This window comes from Phasianus colchicus, chromosome 3, assembly GCF_987193195.1.
Source record: "Phasianus colchicus chromosome 3, bPhaCol1.hap1.1, whole genome shotgun sequence".
Classification (NCBI taxonomy): Eukaryota; Metazoa; Chordata; class Aves; order Galliformes; family Phasianidae; genus Phasianus; species Phasianus colchicus.
Genome location: NC_143438.1, coordinates 36590969 through 36607118, shown reverse-complemented (window position 1 = coordinate 36607118; position 16150 = coordinate 36590969). Strand labels below are relative to the sequence as shown.

At 45.2% G+C, this 16150-nt stretch overlaps 1 protein-coding gene across 1 annotated transcript in view; it reads right to left on the bottom strand.

Annotated features, from left to right (window-relative positions):
* The window catches only part of RIPOR2 (RHO family interacting cell polarization regulator 2), a 59138-nt gene extending 55584 nt beyond the window's left edge, over positions 1 to 3554 (bottom strand). Inside the window, exon 1 of the mRNA XM_031589058.2 lies at positions 3421 to 3554. Within this exon, the coding sequence (XP_031444918.2) occupies positions 3421 to 3481 (61 nt within the window). The 5' untranslated portion in view covers positions 3482 to 3554. The remainder of the gene's footprint in view (positions 1 to 3420) is intronic.
* Between the last annotated feature and the right edge of the window lie 12596 nt (positions 3555 to 16150).

The window sequence follows — 16150 nt, the reverse complement described above, 5'->3', positions numbered from 1 at the left end:
AGGTTTAGAAGGGACCTTTAAGACCACCTAGTTCCAACTCCCCTGATATAGGCAGGGACACCTCCCTATAGATCGGGTTGCTCAAGGTTCCATCCAACCTGGCCTTCAATGCTTCCAGGGAGGGGAATTCACAGTGCTCTGTCAGTGATGGAGAGACAGCCTGGCAGGCAGTCCTGACCTCCTCAAGGAATAGCTGATGTAGGAGTAATATAAGCAAAATTAAAGGAGATTAAATACAACCAGCAGCACTAATTAGGGTTTTATTGAAAAGAATTGTTTTGGTACTATACTTGGGCTTCCGTGAGAAATAATACTTGGTACTGCATGAGGGCTTGACTAAGAAACTTGAAATGATGTAATCAGTTTGGGGGCGTGCTGGATGGATTCAAAGCAAGTCTGAGGGACAGAAGTAAACCAGTTGAGGAGTCTTCAAGGATGCCCACATACTGTGTGAACCTACACAGACTGGTTTTATCCCTGTGGGATTTAACTCTCTTAAAGCCCAAGATCGGACTATGACTATATGCTGATGGCTCTATGTCTGAGGAAGTGGTAAATAACTGGGAGAAAAGACTACTGGGAGAGTGAGCTGATTCATCTGGGTTTAGGATGGGCATATCTGCAGTTGAAGGATGTGGGCCATGATTATGGAATAGCGTTGATGGTATTCTCAAATTTTGATGCTGAATGTGTTGAAGATTGTAGAGAAAAATCCTACGAGGAGTATATCCTCATGTGATGCTGGAGCCTGAAAGGATTCAAGCAGTCCTTGTATATATTAACTGATCCTTGAAGCAATCCTGATACAGATAGATATACACAAGTATGAGTGGCAGATCATCTAACTTCTGGATTTATTCCTGGTGTAACAGGGACAATCTGCTCCATGCTGATGTCTACATCTCCAACATACTGGTCCCAGGAAGATCCATGAAAATGCTCAAAAGCCTTAGAACTTACACCTTATACAGAAAGAGCCATTGACAATCGTCTGTTTGACAAGGATAAGAGTGGTGTGAGTACAATCTGTGTGCAGTTGTATGAGGCACACACCTACAGCATGAGTAAGTTGTTTGCTCTCCTGGGCAACAAACTCCAAAACCAAGACAAATTAACACCACAAGGAAGATGCAGCTTTTTTAAACTAACTAATCTCTGGGATAACTTAGATAGTAACTAAACTAGACTAGTTGTCTTTGGGACAACTTTAGAAGTTGCATGGAAGCTCTGCCATCACCTATTTCCAAACCATGCCGGATGTGAAAAAAAAAAAAAAGAAAAAAGAAAAGAGAACAAAACAAGCCCACACCCTCAGAGCTATGGTTTGAAAGTCCCAGGTCAGCAGCTGCCAAATAGCTCCAGCTGGCCCAAAAACCCACAGCAAGGTTTTAGCTGGTACATGCCCTCTGCAGTTTGGGGTTTCAGGTATCATAGTGGTGCTGGCTCTGCCTAACATTCCCTGTGAGGTACCAGGGAGGGGGCACCCAGCCCCCAGCCACCAGATTTAGCAAGCCTCTGACAGAAATAGATTTCTTGTGTAGTTACACAGCAGCAGCGTTTTAATTTCCAGTCTCAGCCTAAGCAAGCATGAGAGCACAGGTGTTGGCTCAGCACCTGGTAGGATTAACATAGTTAGAGAAGTTCATTTGCTGAGCTGGGCTCTTCCAAACCCTACCAGGGAGGATGGACATCTTACTCTTATAAGAAAAGCAGGTCTACCCCCAGTATGGGTGGACTTACATGGTCTTGGAAGCTCAGCAGGAGCACTGCAAAGCACAGGAGCACCAGCGGACCCACCAGAGGTTTTGTCAGGCACAGGTCTATCTTTGCTATTACCCATTTTTTTCCCCCATACCCTGTAATTAAAACTGGTGTTGCATCTCCCTATGCCAATCCTAACCAGCCAAAAATACATTTACCTGCTAACCTGCTCAGGAGAACAAAGAGATGGATGAAGGGGAGGGTGAATGCTGTGCCATACTAACATGGGGCTTCCAGCTGTAGGTCTGGGAGCCAGCATCCTGCTGTGAGCTGCATGTGGATGGAGTGGAAGATGTGGGCACCAGCCCCTAAGCCAAAGAATGATCCAGGTTGGAAGGGACCTCATAGAATGACTCTTGCTCCCAGCAAGGTCATGGAGAGGTTCTAAGAATGTCCCTGCCTTAGAAAAGCCAGCCTCCTCTAGCTATTGCTCTAGCTAGCTGTGCTGAATAGCCCTGCCAGAATCAACATAGCTGGGAGGCTCAAAAGGACTTTTCAAGAGCTGTATCTTTCCTGATACAAATATCTAATACATTCTTCTCTTCCCCTCCTACCCTGCTAGTTAAGAACATGGGCTACAGACTTCAGAAGCAGCAGCAACACCCACCTAAATCCCGTCACAGAAATCCACATGGAATAGGAGCAGGTTGCTGATCATTGCAAGAGGCAGTCTCCCCTTACGAACTGTGGGCATGCAATTCCCAGCACAGGCTGATCTGGCCCAGGGGTGCCAGCTCCTCCCTGGGCTGTTGGGATTTTTGCCCAAATGCAAATGCTCTGACCTCTCCTTTCTGCAAATCCTTTGCCCCTCTGAGCCAGAACTATGACACAGGGCAAGGAGCCGGGTCATATATACGTGAGAAATGTATCTGAGCACAGACAGTACATCACTGAAGTTGCTTTCTTTTCTGGGCTGATGCCTTTCAGTGAGGCTCGGATAACTTGATTTGGCACCATTCACTGCTAAGTTTTCCATACCAACCGCAGCTGAGCTTTGTTTAAATGAGGTTTGCTGAAGCAGTGCTGCAAGTGAGTTTAAAGGGTCACAGTCCCTGGAGCTGGTCCAGGTGGCTCTTTGTGCCTCCAGCTCCCTTGGAAACTGCTTAGGGTTGGGAGATTTGCATGAGCCATATCCCCCAGCCTCGCTCAAGTGCAAGTGGGAGCAATGAGTAAGGCACAAATTACAACCTGTGGGCCCTCCAGTTGTCGGGACAAGAAACTACGGCACCAACTCTACCCTGGGCTGCAGAGGCTGGAGAGGAGGAAGCTACTTTTACAGAGATTATTTAGGTAGCCCATTGCCTTCAGCCCCTGTAGGCAGCCCCTAATGCTTTAAGGGCAGCTGCACGTGTGGCATTGAATGGCAAATGTGCAGCTTTGCAGCTGTTGTAGAAAACACGCTTGGTGTGTCCACCCCGCTTTCTTCTTCTGCAATAAGCTCCTTGCTGAGGAAGCAAGCTGCTGAGCAGTGTGAAAGTTGTTTTTATTATGTCTGGGGTTGCTTTTGTTCCCTATTCTTTCAGGGAAAAGAAAGCCTGATTACCCTGACACTTTGGATTCAGTAGAGAACTTCAGATTTACCCGAGAAATACCACCCAAGCTAGGAACTGCCTTTAGTCTGTGCAGGAGAATAATTAGTTGAATAAAAGACGACTTTACCTTCTTCAAAGGCATCATCTTCTTCCCCAGATGCAACCGGGTCTTCTTGGGTGTGCTGCATCGTGGTGAGGGTGCAGCTCAGGGCAGCAGCCAGAACTGAATGCTCACACCAGTTCCTACACTAAGAGAGGCTATTTCCTCTCACTGGTTTCCTAAACATCGTGGTTGCAACAGTTTCCGCTTCTGCATTTGTGAAAGCAGACTCATTCATACAAATAGTGAGAACTGTTGGTGATAGGTGGATGGTTGGACTGGATGATCTTTTAGGTCTTTTCCAACCTTGGTGATTCTATCATTCTATTTCTATGAAATAATGATCCATGGTCTTACTGAAGGCCTAGGGATCAGCTCTGAGTTGTGCAGAGGGGAGAGGAGGAGATAGGATGGGAGAGGAGAGATCAGCAGAACCGTAGACATCTGGCGCAAAACTTTCTGTCAGTAATAGGCATGTTATATGTAGATCTCTGTCACTACTAATTCTGCATCTCACCATCCCTTTCACTGGCTGTTTTCTGAACTTTGTGAAGCAAGTTGACTTCCTCCTGCCAGGTCCCTCAGTTTATAAGAGGGCCATACCTAGGAACTTAAGCTTGCATAAAAACACACTTGGTGTATACGCTCAGGTGATGCTCGAGCCTTGGATAGTCCCAGTGCTTCATGAGGCCACTCACATGGCATTCACGTGCATATGTGTACACACAGGTGTGGGGGCAGAAAGTGGTAGCCTGCCCCATCTGCTGTCAGCATGATGGCAGCGGACCTGCACTGAGCTCTGATCACTTGGTTTTGTAACCGCATGTGCCACCACAGCCTTGAAAGTGCAACTCCCAGCACAGCAATGGTCACTGTAGCTTCCAGCAGATGAGTAACAACCAGAGATGAGTTCATCCCTAATTAATGTTTTGGTTTTTTTATCCTTTTGAAAGCTCTGCCACTGGGTTTCTGCAGGGCTGAAAGACAGCTGACCTCCTAAGCAGCACACAGCTTAAATAGGCCCAAGTGGAGAAGATGAGACAGAAGACAGAACAAGCCCCATTAGGGCACCTAAACCTAACCCCAGCCCAGGCCTCAGAGCCACGTGCATCTGTCCCAGAGCAAATCCTGTGGCGGTACTTTTGATGATACAGAAAGGCCTAAATCCCCTTGAGTACTGTTCTCTGCTCCCTGGAAGGTACCTCCTCCTCTCCCCTGCCTTCATGCTGCCTACATGGCCAGGCTTCCTTCTGCCCCCTTTCCCAGGAGAGAAACTGTTTTCCCAACTGGGTATGGAAGAGGCTGAGAGCCTCCTAGGTATGAATTTTGGTGTAACTGCTGTTTGTTCCAGGCAGTAAGCTTCTCCCTGAGGAGCTCAGGTCCCAGGAGGCTCTCTCTTGCTTGTCTTTGCTTTAACACCACACTTGTTCAAGTCCCCGTGGGGAAAATAAGGCAGTTTGGCCTAGTGGCTAAGGGAGAAGACTTGGCTCTGGCCCTGCTGGGCTGGCTTCTTTGTAAACTTCCTCTCTTCATCCTTTTTCTTCTCCCATTTATTGAAGTGACTTCTGCAGGTGGGGACCATCTCTGACGAGGTCTATAAGCTGAAGCCTATTGCATGCACTCCAAAGGAGCATCCTTCAGCCTCAGTAAGGCTCTCCTGACCTCACAGTGCTGGCAAGTAGATGAAGAAAGTGGTAAAAAGAGAGAAGCACTGCTATGGGACACTAAGAGGAAATGAAGCAGAAGAAGGGATCAGTAAGAGAGTAGAGAGAGACAGAGAGAGAGAAGTACTGTCGTGGAGGGAGGGGTTGGCTCCTCCTTGGGCATTTCTGAAGGGGAAAGTGCTGACCCTGAGGGGTGGTGGGATCAAGCTTTGAGAAAGCTACAGGCTGGTCACAGAAAGGAGAAGTGCAGAGGGTAGGGCAGCCACAGTGTGTACATTGCATTAAAGTGCTTCCTGGCAAGAACTACTCCCAGCAATGGGCAGTCGCTGTGTTTCACTTCCTTGAAATATCAGGAGAAACGTGAGCTTCTGAAAAGCCATGGAGAACATAGAATGGTTTGGGTTGGAAAAGACTTTAAAGTCCACCCAGCCCCACCACTGCCATGGGCAGGGCTGCCCCCCACCAGCTCAGCTGCCCAGGACCCCATCCAACCTGGCCTTGAGCACCTCCAGGGATGGGGCACCACAGCTTCTCTGTGCAAAGAGGAGCCTCTGAGGACTAATGAAGACCAGAATAGGCTTTGCTAATCCTGCTGAGTATTTTGGAGCTCAATTCTGATAAATTTTAAGGTTAGTGGTGCTGCACATAGGGGTGTAAATTGCTCAAACCATGCAGCCAGCCTCTCAAAAAGAAACCTGGGGAAAATACTGTGCTACAGAAATAGTGACTCTGCTGTGTTATGCTGCAACAGGAGCTCTTTTGTAAGTCGGTCATGGGAAGTGTTAGCCATTTACTGCTTCCTTCAGAAAGATGAAGGAGCAAGCCACTCTATCCTGGTTATTGTGGCAGTTCCCTTTTGTGCTGCATTTCCCTGGGAAGTTATTTCCTCACTCACTGTTTTCAGTTGGCATCTCCGGATGCCTGTTACCTTGACAGCCCTTTTTGTTTTTAGTTTTGGGAATTAAAAGGGATCAAAAGCTGTCCTCTCTCCCAAAAACAGCTGTCACAATCATGAGCGCACCAGCCGCGCTGGTGATGAATGGTAATGACTCAGCGCCCATTGCAAATGCACAAAGACGAGTCACTTTGATTCGTTCCCGTTTGTCTCATTGTCTCATGATGGCAGCCTCACCTTCATCCCCACAGCACACGGTGTTCCACCAGGCCTCCAGATGACCATCGTGCCCTTCCCTTGAGGCAGGATAGCTCAGCACAGAATGTCACTAGGGTCCCTGCCCACCTTTGCATTTGGGGAGCTGTAATTTCACTCTGCTGGTTGGCATGCCTGTGTCTCTGCTGTTCATGGATCTCTCAGGTTGGATATAAGGAAAAAATACTTCTTATAAAGAGCGGTGAGGCAGTGACACAGGCTGCCCAGGGAGTTGGTGGGGTCACCATACTTGGAGGTGTTCAAGAAATGCGTGGATGTGGCACTGAGGGATGGGGTTAATCAGCACGGTGGAGATGGACTGATGGGTGGACTAGATGATCTTAGTGGCTTTTTCCAACCTTAATGATTCTGTGATTCTACTATTCAGACCATACATAGTGGCTTCCTCCCAGCAGTATTTTGTAGCATTTCAGCCTTTTTTTTTTTTTTTTTTTTTTTTTTTCCCCTCTGTACGCACAAGAAGTACATACAATCTTATTCTTTTCAAGCTTTTTCAAAACTCAGTAACTTTACCTGCTGGCTAACAAGGCCCCACACCACACTAAAAAAAGAAAAGAAAAACAACAAAATCCACCCTGCAGGTACTGCACAGCTCTCGTGTGTGTGCTTTTCACAAAACCACATCTGATACTGCTACCAGAAAAAGCCACCACCCATGGTCTAAGAACCAGTCAACAAAGCACATGGGAGACAAGGGCAATGTCAAAAACAAGGGTGGATCAAGAACGAGCCGGCAGCTTTTAGAACAACTCTTTTCAAATCTCTCTACCTTTAACTCTCTTCCCTTGCAACTTTAAGCAGCTCCCATCTCAGCAACCTGCCCTGCCATCCAGCGTTGGCCATGTGTGGCACATGGCTCCAGACTCCACGTGTCTGCTTTCCAAGAGCCACATCTTTTCTAGAGAAGCCTGCTGAGTCTCACTGGAGTCCTCAGGAAAGCACACCGGGTCTGAGAGGGATGCATTAGTCATGTGCTAAATATGGGACAGAAATAATAATTTAGCACTTGCAAAGAGGACAGTAGTTACTTCGTGGTTAGACTGTAGCCTAAGAAAGGGGAATTATGCTCGGTACCACATGTGCAGATGGGAAAATTGCCCTCAGTGGTGAAGAGTTGTGTTCTTGGGCAGTATTTCTACCACGTTGCAGATGGTCTTCTCAAGAAAAGTTTTTGCCACACCAGGGAAAGAAAATATTTTGTGCAGTTTGCTTGCTTTGTTTTTATATTCTATGACAAGTCTGAGATACAGTACTAAACCTGTGTCAGACTGTAAAGGTAAGGAAAAAAAGAATTTTTGACCCAGCACAAAAACACTGTGTTCTGGCATTTTATTTACAAATGCAAGTCTAAAAGCCAAGATATTTTTACTTTACAAAAGGTCTAAAAGTGTGCCATTTGGCTGTGTTAGATGGGGTTATTTTAATTCATCTCTACCTTAAATTCCAAAATGCCCACAAACAACAGGAGAGGAGGGCTGACTTATTTCTACCCTGCTGTGCTGGTGTGGAAGGGAGGGGTCTTAAACAGGCATCTGCCCTACTCAGGCCCCTCCTCCCTCAGCACCCAACATACAGCCAAGTCCTGCCACTGAGGGTCTGTTGGTGCCCCATGTCATTTTAGGACTGTCTGGGCACAGAAGCTGCCTTGGAAGAATAACCTGCACAGCAAATAAGGAGAAAAAAAAAGAAAAAAAAAGGAAGGTGGATTAGGAGGGAAGGAAGGTGACCTAAGGTATGAAAGGGATATGAGGAAGGTGGTCGAGGCTAGTTGCTGCTCAGTTTGGGGAGGGGAGTGCCCACAAAGGTTTAGCATACCCATAGAGATTCTGCTCTGGATGTTGCCGCAGTGTCAGTTCTCCTGATAAACACCCTCCTTAGAAACATCAAGAATTGAGTTACAGTGTTGTGTCTAGTTGTTAACTCATTTGCAAGTTACAGGGACTCTGGGGATTTCAGTTATATTTAGGCATTCTGTGCCGGTGATTGACTGGGCTTAGTGTAGTTTTCTCTTTGCCAAACTCTTGAAAGCTTTTGCACTTTTTCTTCAAATTTTTTTGCTTTCCATTTTTAATGGGGACACTTGTGTGTCCCTCATGCTGTGTACAGTGAACCACATGCCCTGGAAGTCACTTACATGTGTGTGTTTAGGTGTGTCGCTGCCATCCACAGCACCACAGCACCTACCTAATAGGCTCATCAAAGATAACTTTGGCTTTTTACTCTGTTCTCTTACCCCATTATGCATGAAAATATCAGTTAGCCTATTAAGGTAAATTATTTCCTTCTCATGGCAAAATCCTATTTCAGTTTAAAGGGATTCAAAGGTGAGAAAGCCTGGAAGAAAGCCCTGTAGAATGAGTATTATCAGAATGAGTGTAAACTGGAAAATTTTTCTCAGCAAGTAGTTCCCAGTGATTCATTGAAAGTACATGGTCAAGTGTGATTTTGCAGGGCTCAACTTTGGACCTGGTACTATTCAGTGTATCCTTTAATCTTACAGATGAATGAAATGGGCATGATAACATTTGTTACATTTGCCTGGCTTCCCAGGAGTCCACGTACGTTGCAGAACAGAATCAAAATTCAACCAAATCTTGACAGGCTGGAGAAGTGGTCTGGAAAGAAATAAATGCAATTCAAGAGAGAGCTGTGAAGTACTATGCTCAAGGAAGAATAAGTATCCTCATAGATGCAGGCTTAAGTATCATGTTTTCAGAAAAAGAGGCTGGAGGAAACCAAATGTGAGTTGGCAACAACACATGAAAACAGCAGAAAACGTGCTAGCTGGTGTGATCAAAAACAGAGGCATGAAGTTATTCTCTCACTGTGGTCAGGGTCAGCAAGGCCTCTGACAGTGGAGATGCCATTTGTGAGAGACTGTTTGGTGAAAGTCTTGTGGAAAGCAAAAAGTCTGATCAGAAGGCTAGAAAACTGGAAATTAAGGAGAAGACAGGAGGAACTGAAATCCCTTTTCTTGAAGGAAAGAAGATCAAGACAGGATATAAAAGTGGTCCTGAAGCCCTCTTCTTGACCTCCGTGTTGCACAAGGAGTCATGAACTTAGACTGCAGAAGAGAAGATGAAATTTAGGTAGGAAACTAGCAGAAACAAGGAAGAAGCAAGTTTGGAAAAAATCTGTGAAGCAGCAAAATAGTGCTTGAGTGAGTCAGTGTTGAGTGAATCAGGGCTGCTTTAAACTTAGAAAGCGTCTGTGGGTCTTTGAAGAACAGAGTAGACAAGTAGCTATTGGGAATAACACAAGTATAGTTGAAGGGAAGGACGGTGGGAATAGGGGATCTCTTGAGGTTACACTCAACGCTATTGGATACAGCAGCTGTTGAACAGTACTTCATTTCTACTTGATAACTTTCTTTCTCAGCAACACTTAGCTGAGAACTTTATTGTCCAGCTGCTTGAAGGGCTCAACACATTCCAGTGGCTCTCAGTTGGCATGGAAATATCTTTGCCTTTCTCTAAGAAATCTTTCACATCTGTTTGTTTGGTTTTTTTACCTTCTTTCCTTCCTCCTAGTTATTTTCACACCTATTCTTCTATAATCCAGCAAGGAGTATTTTTTCCTCCTTTGATGTTTAAATCTCATGGGTTTCTTTCAGAATTATTTCGGATTGTTTCCATAAACTGTAGAAGAGACGCAATCTGCACACAGTATTAACATTCAAACTATCTGATGCTGTCCCCTGCAAAACCAGTAAGTATGCTCAATCTCTGTAACCATTAAAACCTTACATCTCAGTAAGGGTTACACATCAATCACGTAATCATTTACTAACTTGAACAGACTCTAAAATTGACCAGTGTTGTCTATACTGTACTGTAATGCTGTTACCAATCCACAGGACTTTCCTAATTTCCCGTATACTAGCATTTTTATTCAAACAATTATGCCAAATAATCATTGTCTTTGGGCTTGGAGGAAACACAGGGAAGAAACACATCTTGTTGTTAAGCTGTATGCCTCCCATCTTAGGTAAGGTAAATTCCAAGTTGATTTGCAACAAATTTTGCTAATATTTCCATAATGATATTGGTACTTTTTCTCCAGGTAAACTATGAGAAATTGAGTTAAAGCTCAGGGTCACTTATTTTAGACTATTAGTTCACACTGTGAGACAAATAGTGTCTGCAGATGAACGCTTCTCCATCACAATTAAATCATCTCCATGGCCTTTACTGCTCTGCTCTATGTGCTCCCTGTTTCCAGTTTCTCCAGCCATTGGAAAGAGTTCAGGGGTTGACCTTTTCCCTTAGTCTTCTCTACATCTTTCAGCTCCAACCAGCATGGTATTCATTCTGCTGCTTTGAAATGGATCTTTACCACTCTGGTGGTTCTCTCCCTGGCAGATGTAAGGAATTGCTGCTGGTTTCCATGGAACCTGACTTAGGTGCTTTCTTTCAGACTGTGTGTCACTCACACCTGCTACTGAGACCCTAGGAGGTCTGAGCATTTAATTCCAAAGCCAACATACAGGTGATTTTTCCTTCCTGTGCATTGCTAGCAACCATGGTTCAGTTAGCCACGGCGATGCATTGAAGCATGACCAAGAGACTTGTCTTGGTTTTAGAAAAATATACAAACTAATGTCTCCAGAGGATGGAGAAGCTCTGCTATACGGCCTGTTCTGAATGTGATAGCAAAGGAGAATATTTTGTTAATTATGCAGAGTTGAAATGGGGATGTTCCATCCTGGATTTCAGCCCATTTTTTTTGAGAACTCTCTGAAAAATAACCCCACTTTGTTCTTGCAACCTCTTGGTACATTAGTGCCACTCTGGGATCGAGTTCTCAGAATAATTACAACAGCAGGATTTACTTCTCTTTCTTTAGCCTTAGAATAAAAGCACAGCTGAGAACGGAACCTGTGGTAAAGGAAAGCTCACCACAAGGCATCCCCGCCCTGCCTGCCTTCCTCCTTGGGCAAGCTACACAGGGCAGGCGTGGGGGCTGGATGTGCACAGGGTTCTTAATAGCTCTCCTGGAGGACCTGCTTCGTTTTTACTCCTACTAAGTAGGACAGAAAAGGGGAATGTATAATTTTTTAGCGCAGTGCTTCACTTTTTTTTCTAACAAATTTTTTTCCAACCTTGGTGATTCAGTGATTTTGCAATTTGCTGAATGCTGGATTAGCAGCTCAGAAATGGTGTAGTGACCACAGCAGACTGTGTTCTGTGTTTTTAGTTTCTTTTTAGTGAATATTAACAGTTCTGACTTTTCTTTCAAATGTGAAGGGTCAATAGACACAGTAGATTTTGTGACCACTGGAGATAGAAGTGAAGACCCACATCCCCATCTTCTGGGGAGAAATGCTGTTATATGAATGGACAAGCAACGATAATATTCATAGAGTACCTCAGTATGAGGAACACTCTGAAAACCTGTACATGCTTCTACAATTCCAGTGCCCACAAAGGTACAGTAATTTAAGATGGGACTTAAAGAACAGTTTCCCTACCTACATACGATGCATGAGCATATACACCTGGCTTATACTGACCACTGTGTGCTGGTCCAATTTCACTTGTTAAATGCCCCTGAAGCTTACTACTGGTGGCACATGGCTAGGAGTTTGTTCCCCTCCTGCTGCATCACTGCATAAATACTTTGCTGGCTCAGGATTAGATCACCACCCACTGCATCAATGTTTCTTCAGCAGACTTGGTTTTGTTAATCAGTCTTTCATTCTGGCCTTGTTTGCTGAGAGAGCTACTTCAGAGAGAGCCTAACAACACAAGAATAAAAATAGCAACACGAGTTTCAGCAAAATGTGGCATTTCATGCAAGTTATTTTTCCTGCTTTCATCTCCTGAATTTTCTTTTTCTAATCAGTTTAACCCCTGCGTAGTTCCCCCCCCCCCCAGCATAATTAGGCTAGGGAGGGACTCTCCCAAATAGTGGAGGAACACGGAATTAGCTTCTCAAAGTCAATAAAAAAACAGCTGGGCCTGAAGTGCAGGAATTAACAGGTGTTAGTATTTTATACAGAGGCAACTCAGAAATAATAGTCGTGATGGACAGAAAATGACATAAGTGGGCCAGAAGGAAAATCAGCAGCAAACTAGCTTATCCCCACAGGCAGACTCTTTGTTCCAGTACAGGACAGTACATGTCTGACTGATCTGACAACCTTGGTACAGGCTTTGGCATTGCCGAACAAACAAGACACTGGTGACAGCAAAGTAGTGTCTTCCAGAGAATGACAAAATAGCAATTGTGGAAGATGCACCAGCGTGCCCTACTTAGGGCTCTGTGCACAGAGAGCTTGGCAGTCAGTGAAACAGCTCTAGGGGATGGCAAGGGGAAAAAAGAATATTGCATCTCCATTCGGCTTCATGCTGCCCACCCAGCTGTGAAGACAGGCAGGGAAACACAGGTCACAGCACAGGGAGTGCTGCAGGGATGGAGGAGCCCAGGTGCTAGGGATGATGTGGGCATGTGAGTCCCAGAGAAGGGAGCTCTCAGCAGGCTTTTGCAGCCTGGTCGGGGACCCCTGCCAGGCAGAGACATGTGAAGGACATGGCTGCACCCTATGCAGTCAGTCTACATGCAGGCTAATCACCCCTTCTTGTTGCTGAGTCTGCTGCTCTCTTCCATACTGCAGTGCCATCCAGTGCAGAGCAGTGAGGGGCAGCTGTTGTCTGCAAGAAGGCTGGGGTCTTGTTTCACTCTGACATCTCTTGTGTGCAACAGCATCTTCCTCACATGAAGCTGAAACGGTTGCTCTGCCCTGTCCTTCTCCTACAACCTCTCCTCCAGAAAGGAAAAAAAGGTTAATTTCTTTTTTATCCTGCTTCTTAGCAACAGCACCTACATGAAGATCTGAGCGTAAGATCCTTTCTCCCCTCCCAACACCCCTTTCCAAGCAATTAGCACACTGAAACATAGGCAGGAAACAGGATGGTGATGTCAAAACTGGGACACATGAAGTCTGTTGCCTTTTTGCAAGGCTTTGCACCATATGGACCAAACTGACTGAGACCGGTTTCTGAGTCTTTCTCTTCCCTATGGAGACCTGCCTACACTGCAGCTTTGGTTACTGCCCCAAACTGCCTGCTTTTCATAGAACCATGGAATCGCAGGTATCCTAAGCTGGAAAGGGCCATTAAGATCATAGAATCACAAAATGGTTCGGGTTGAAAGGGACCTCAAAGCCCACCCAGCCCCACCCCCTGCTGTAGTCAAGGCTGCCCCCCACCAGCTCAGGTTGCCCAGGACTCCATCCCACCTGGCCTTGGGTGCCTCTAGGGATGACACATAGGATCCTCGAGTCCAACTGCTGGCTTCACACAGGACCACTAAAAATTCAAACCCTGTATCTGAGAGCATTATCCAATCCATGGGGAATCAAATCATCAGTGGCTACAGCCACCAAGGCTAGGCCTGGCTGTAGGGATTTGCCTGGGGAAGCAGAGTTCTACCTCACAAATGGGATGTTTGAGATGTCCATAGGCTACATCAAAGGAGTGCTGCAGAAGAAGTGAGGCTGTACCTGGCAGCAAGCATTTCATATGGGAGAAGTGAAAGAGGCTGCAGTAGTACACATGTTCCTCCTACTTCTCTCTGCCTTTGGGGGAAGCTGCCAAACTAAGCTCCAGGCTGTGGCTCACAGAAACTAGGTTGCTCAAAAACACCTGAGAAATGTGGAAAATGTTTCTGTTTGAAGTCACTTGTCTTTTGGAGCAAAGTGGAGCAGAGAAGAAAGGCAGCTGGTGACATATCCAGTGCAGCGCCAGCACTGCTGAGCCTCGCTTAATCAGCCAAATTTAAAATTGCTTTCAATCTGGTCTCTGAATCTTGCTGGCAAATTTGGGGAAGCAATTTAAGACTTAGAAGAAGCCAGAGAAAGATGTGGGTCAGACAATTCATGTTGGGATTTCTAGGTGCAACCAGGTATGTCTGTGCTGGAAAGGCAGGGGAAGCTGTATAATATGTGGCCCCACATCGAAATTGCAAGTGGGATGGATGAGCAAACATCTAAAATACCTCCAGATATAGGTGGCCGTCCACAAACCAAGCCTGGGTGTGCTCTTGAGCTGGTGGGGAGGACCTGCATCTTAAATAGAGAATCAAGTGAATTCAAGTCCTCTGCTTTTGTTGTGTTTTCTTTCTTTAAAGGATAGTACCCTAGTAGATAGTAGTACCTAGTATATAATAATTATATGTATTTATTACATATTATATAAATAAATAATTGTAGGGTAACTGTTGTGTCATGGCCTGAATCACTGATTGAGCACCTGGGGAAAGGACCCAGTCAGCCCTGGGAGCACAGCTGAAGGCAATTCACCTGTGTGACTGGGAAGAGGTAGAGCCTGGCTGCACCTCTCTTAGACTTCATTTAAGGCCTGACTGTGGTGAGAGATCTTTCTGAAGGTCTCCCCTGGTGAAGCTTTCCCCTGTGAACCTGGAATCTTCTAATATGGGTGAGCAATCTTCTTCCCTTCCTTTATAGCACCTCTCTATATATCACACCTTTGTTGTACCACTTTTCCCATTGTATTGATCTGTCCTGTTGCCACAATAGTATATATGTATGTATTATTTTTTTTTTAATAGTACCCAAGTAATGTTATTTCTACCCCCAATTTTGTCCTTCAAACTCACAATTGGAAGCTGAGCAAGTGAAGCAGGGCATTGCAGTGTGAGGAGGATGTCACTGGGGACAGGAGAAAAGGTGAAGGTGAGAAGGAAATGCCTGATAGTCTCTTAAAACCTTGGGTGAGGAAGCTGAAACTTCTGTGAGGGTTTTTCTTCTTGTTTCTTGACATTTACTGAGATTTGCCCTTTGAGTGCCTAATCTGACAGTCTGACTCTGCTTTCCTGTATCCGTATGGCTGATAGGATACATAAGACCAAGTCACCCAAATGCCTCTTCTCAAATTGCCTGCTTATCCCTATTCTGGCTCTTTGGCTTTGTGATTGATTAATACAGGGCAAGCAGTGCTAAGATCTTAATGAGACCCTCCAAGAATCCCCACTTACTTCAGCAGTTTTGTTAGTAGCCATCACTGCTGTGAGGCAGGCCTAGCTCTGTAAGTATGCCTGGGTAAGGTTATTTCCCTTTCCAAGGCCAAAACCAACCTTTTAAGGCAGTCAGTAAACCTGCAATTAAGCCATCAGAGTGAACTGTGTTTTAGAGGCTGCAGCAACTTGTGGAATGAATCGCCAGAGCTTATGTATAAGAAGAGGGTAATTCAATGTAGGAGGACCACAAAATATGTTAACAGCATAACAGCAATTGAAGGGCTAACCCAGCCCAGTGAATTTGTAGGGTTGGCATTCTTAATTGTTGTTCTTTCTCTAGAGAGCCACTGGAATAGCAATATACTGAGCTTCTAGCCCATGCTCTCCAGTTCTTTCACCTCCATCTCGCCTTCAGTCAAAGTCAAGCACTATCTGTGGATAGCATTATGTCTTGCTGTACCTGGAGGAAAGGCACCACAAAGCAGAGCTGGTTCCTGCTCTTGCCTGAGCTGTATTTAAGATGGTGTTTCTAAGAAACTCTAAGAATGAGGTGCCCATGAGCACATAAATGTATTATAAAGCAGCAGAACCCTCAATAATTAATTTTCAACCAGGACAAGTTTCTATTCCAAGCAGAACAATGTCAAAAGCCCTTTGGATTCTCACAGTCTGTAAGGGAGAAGCTGAGAGTATTCAATCTAAAAGCTGTCATGAAAAAGGCTAAGCTGATATGATCTTATCCCATGCAGTGGCACTCTGACTCTGGGAAAACATGCAATTTTCAGCGGTGCATATCAGTAATAGAGATACCAAGGAGCAGATCCTTTTTCAGTCCTTCTGTCTTACATTGCAATTGGAAATGGTCTTGCAAAGAGCCAGAATTACACCTGCCTGAGAAATCAGGACATTCTTTTCTATCAGTGGAGTAGTCTGCTCATTCTTG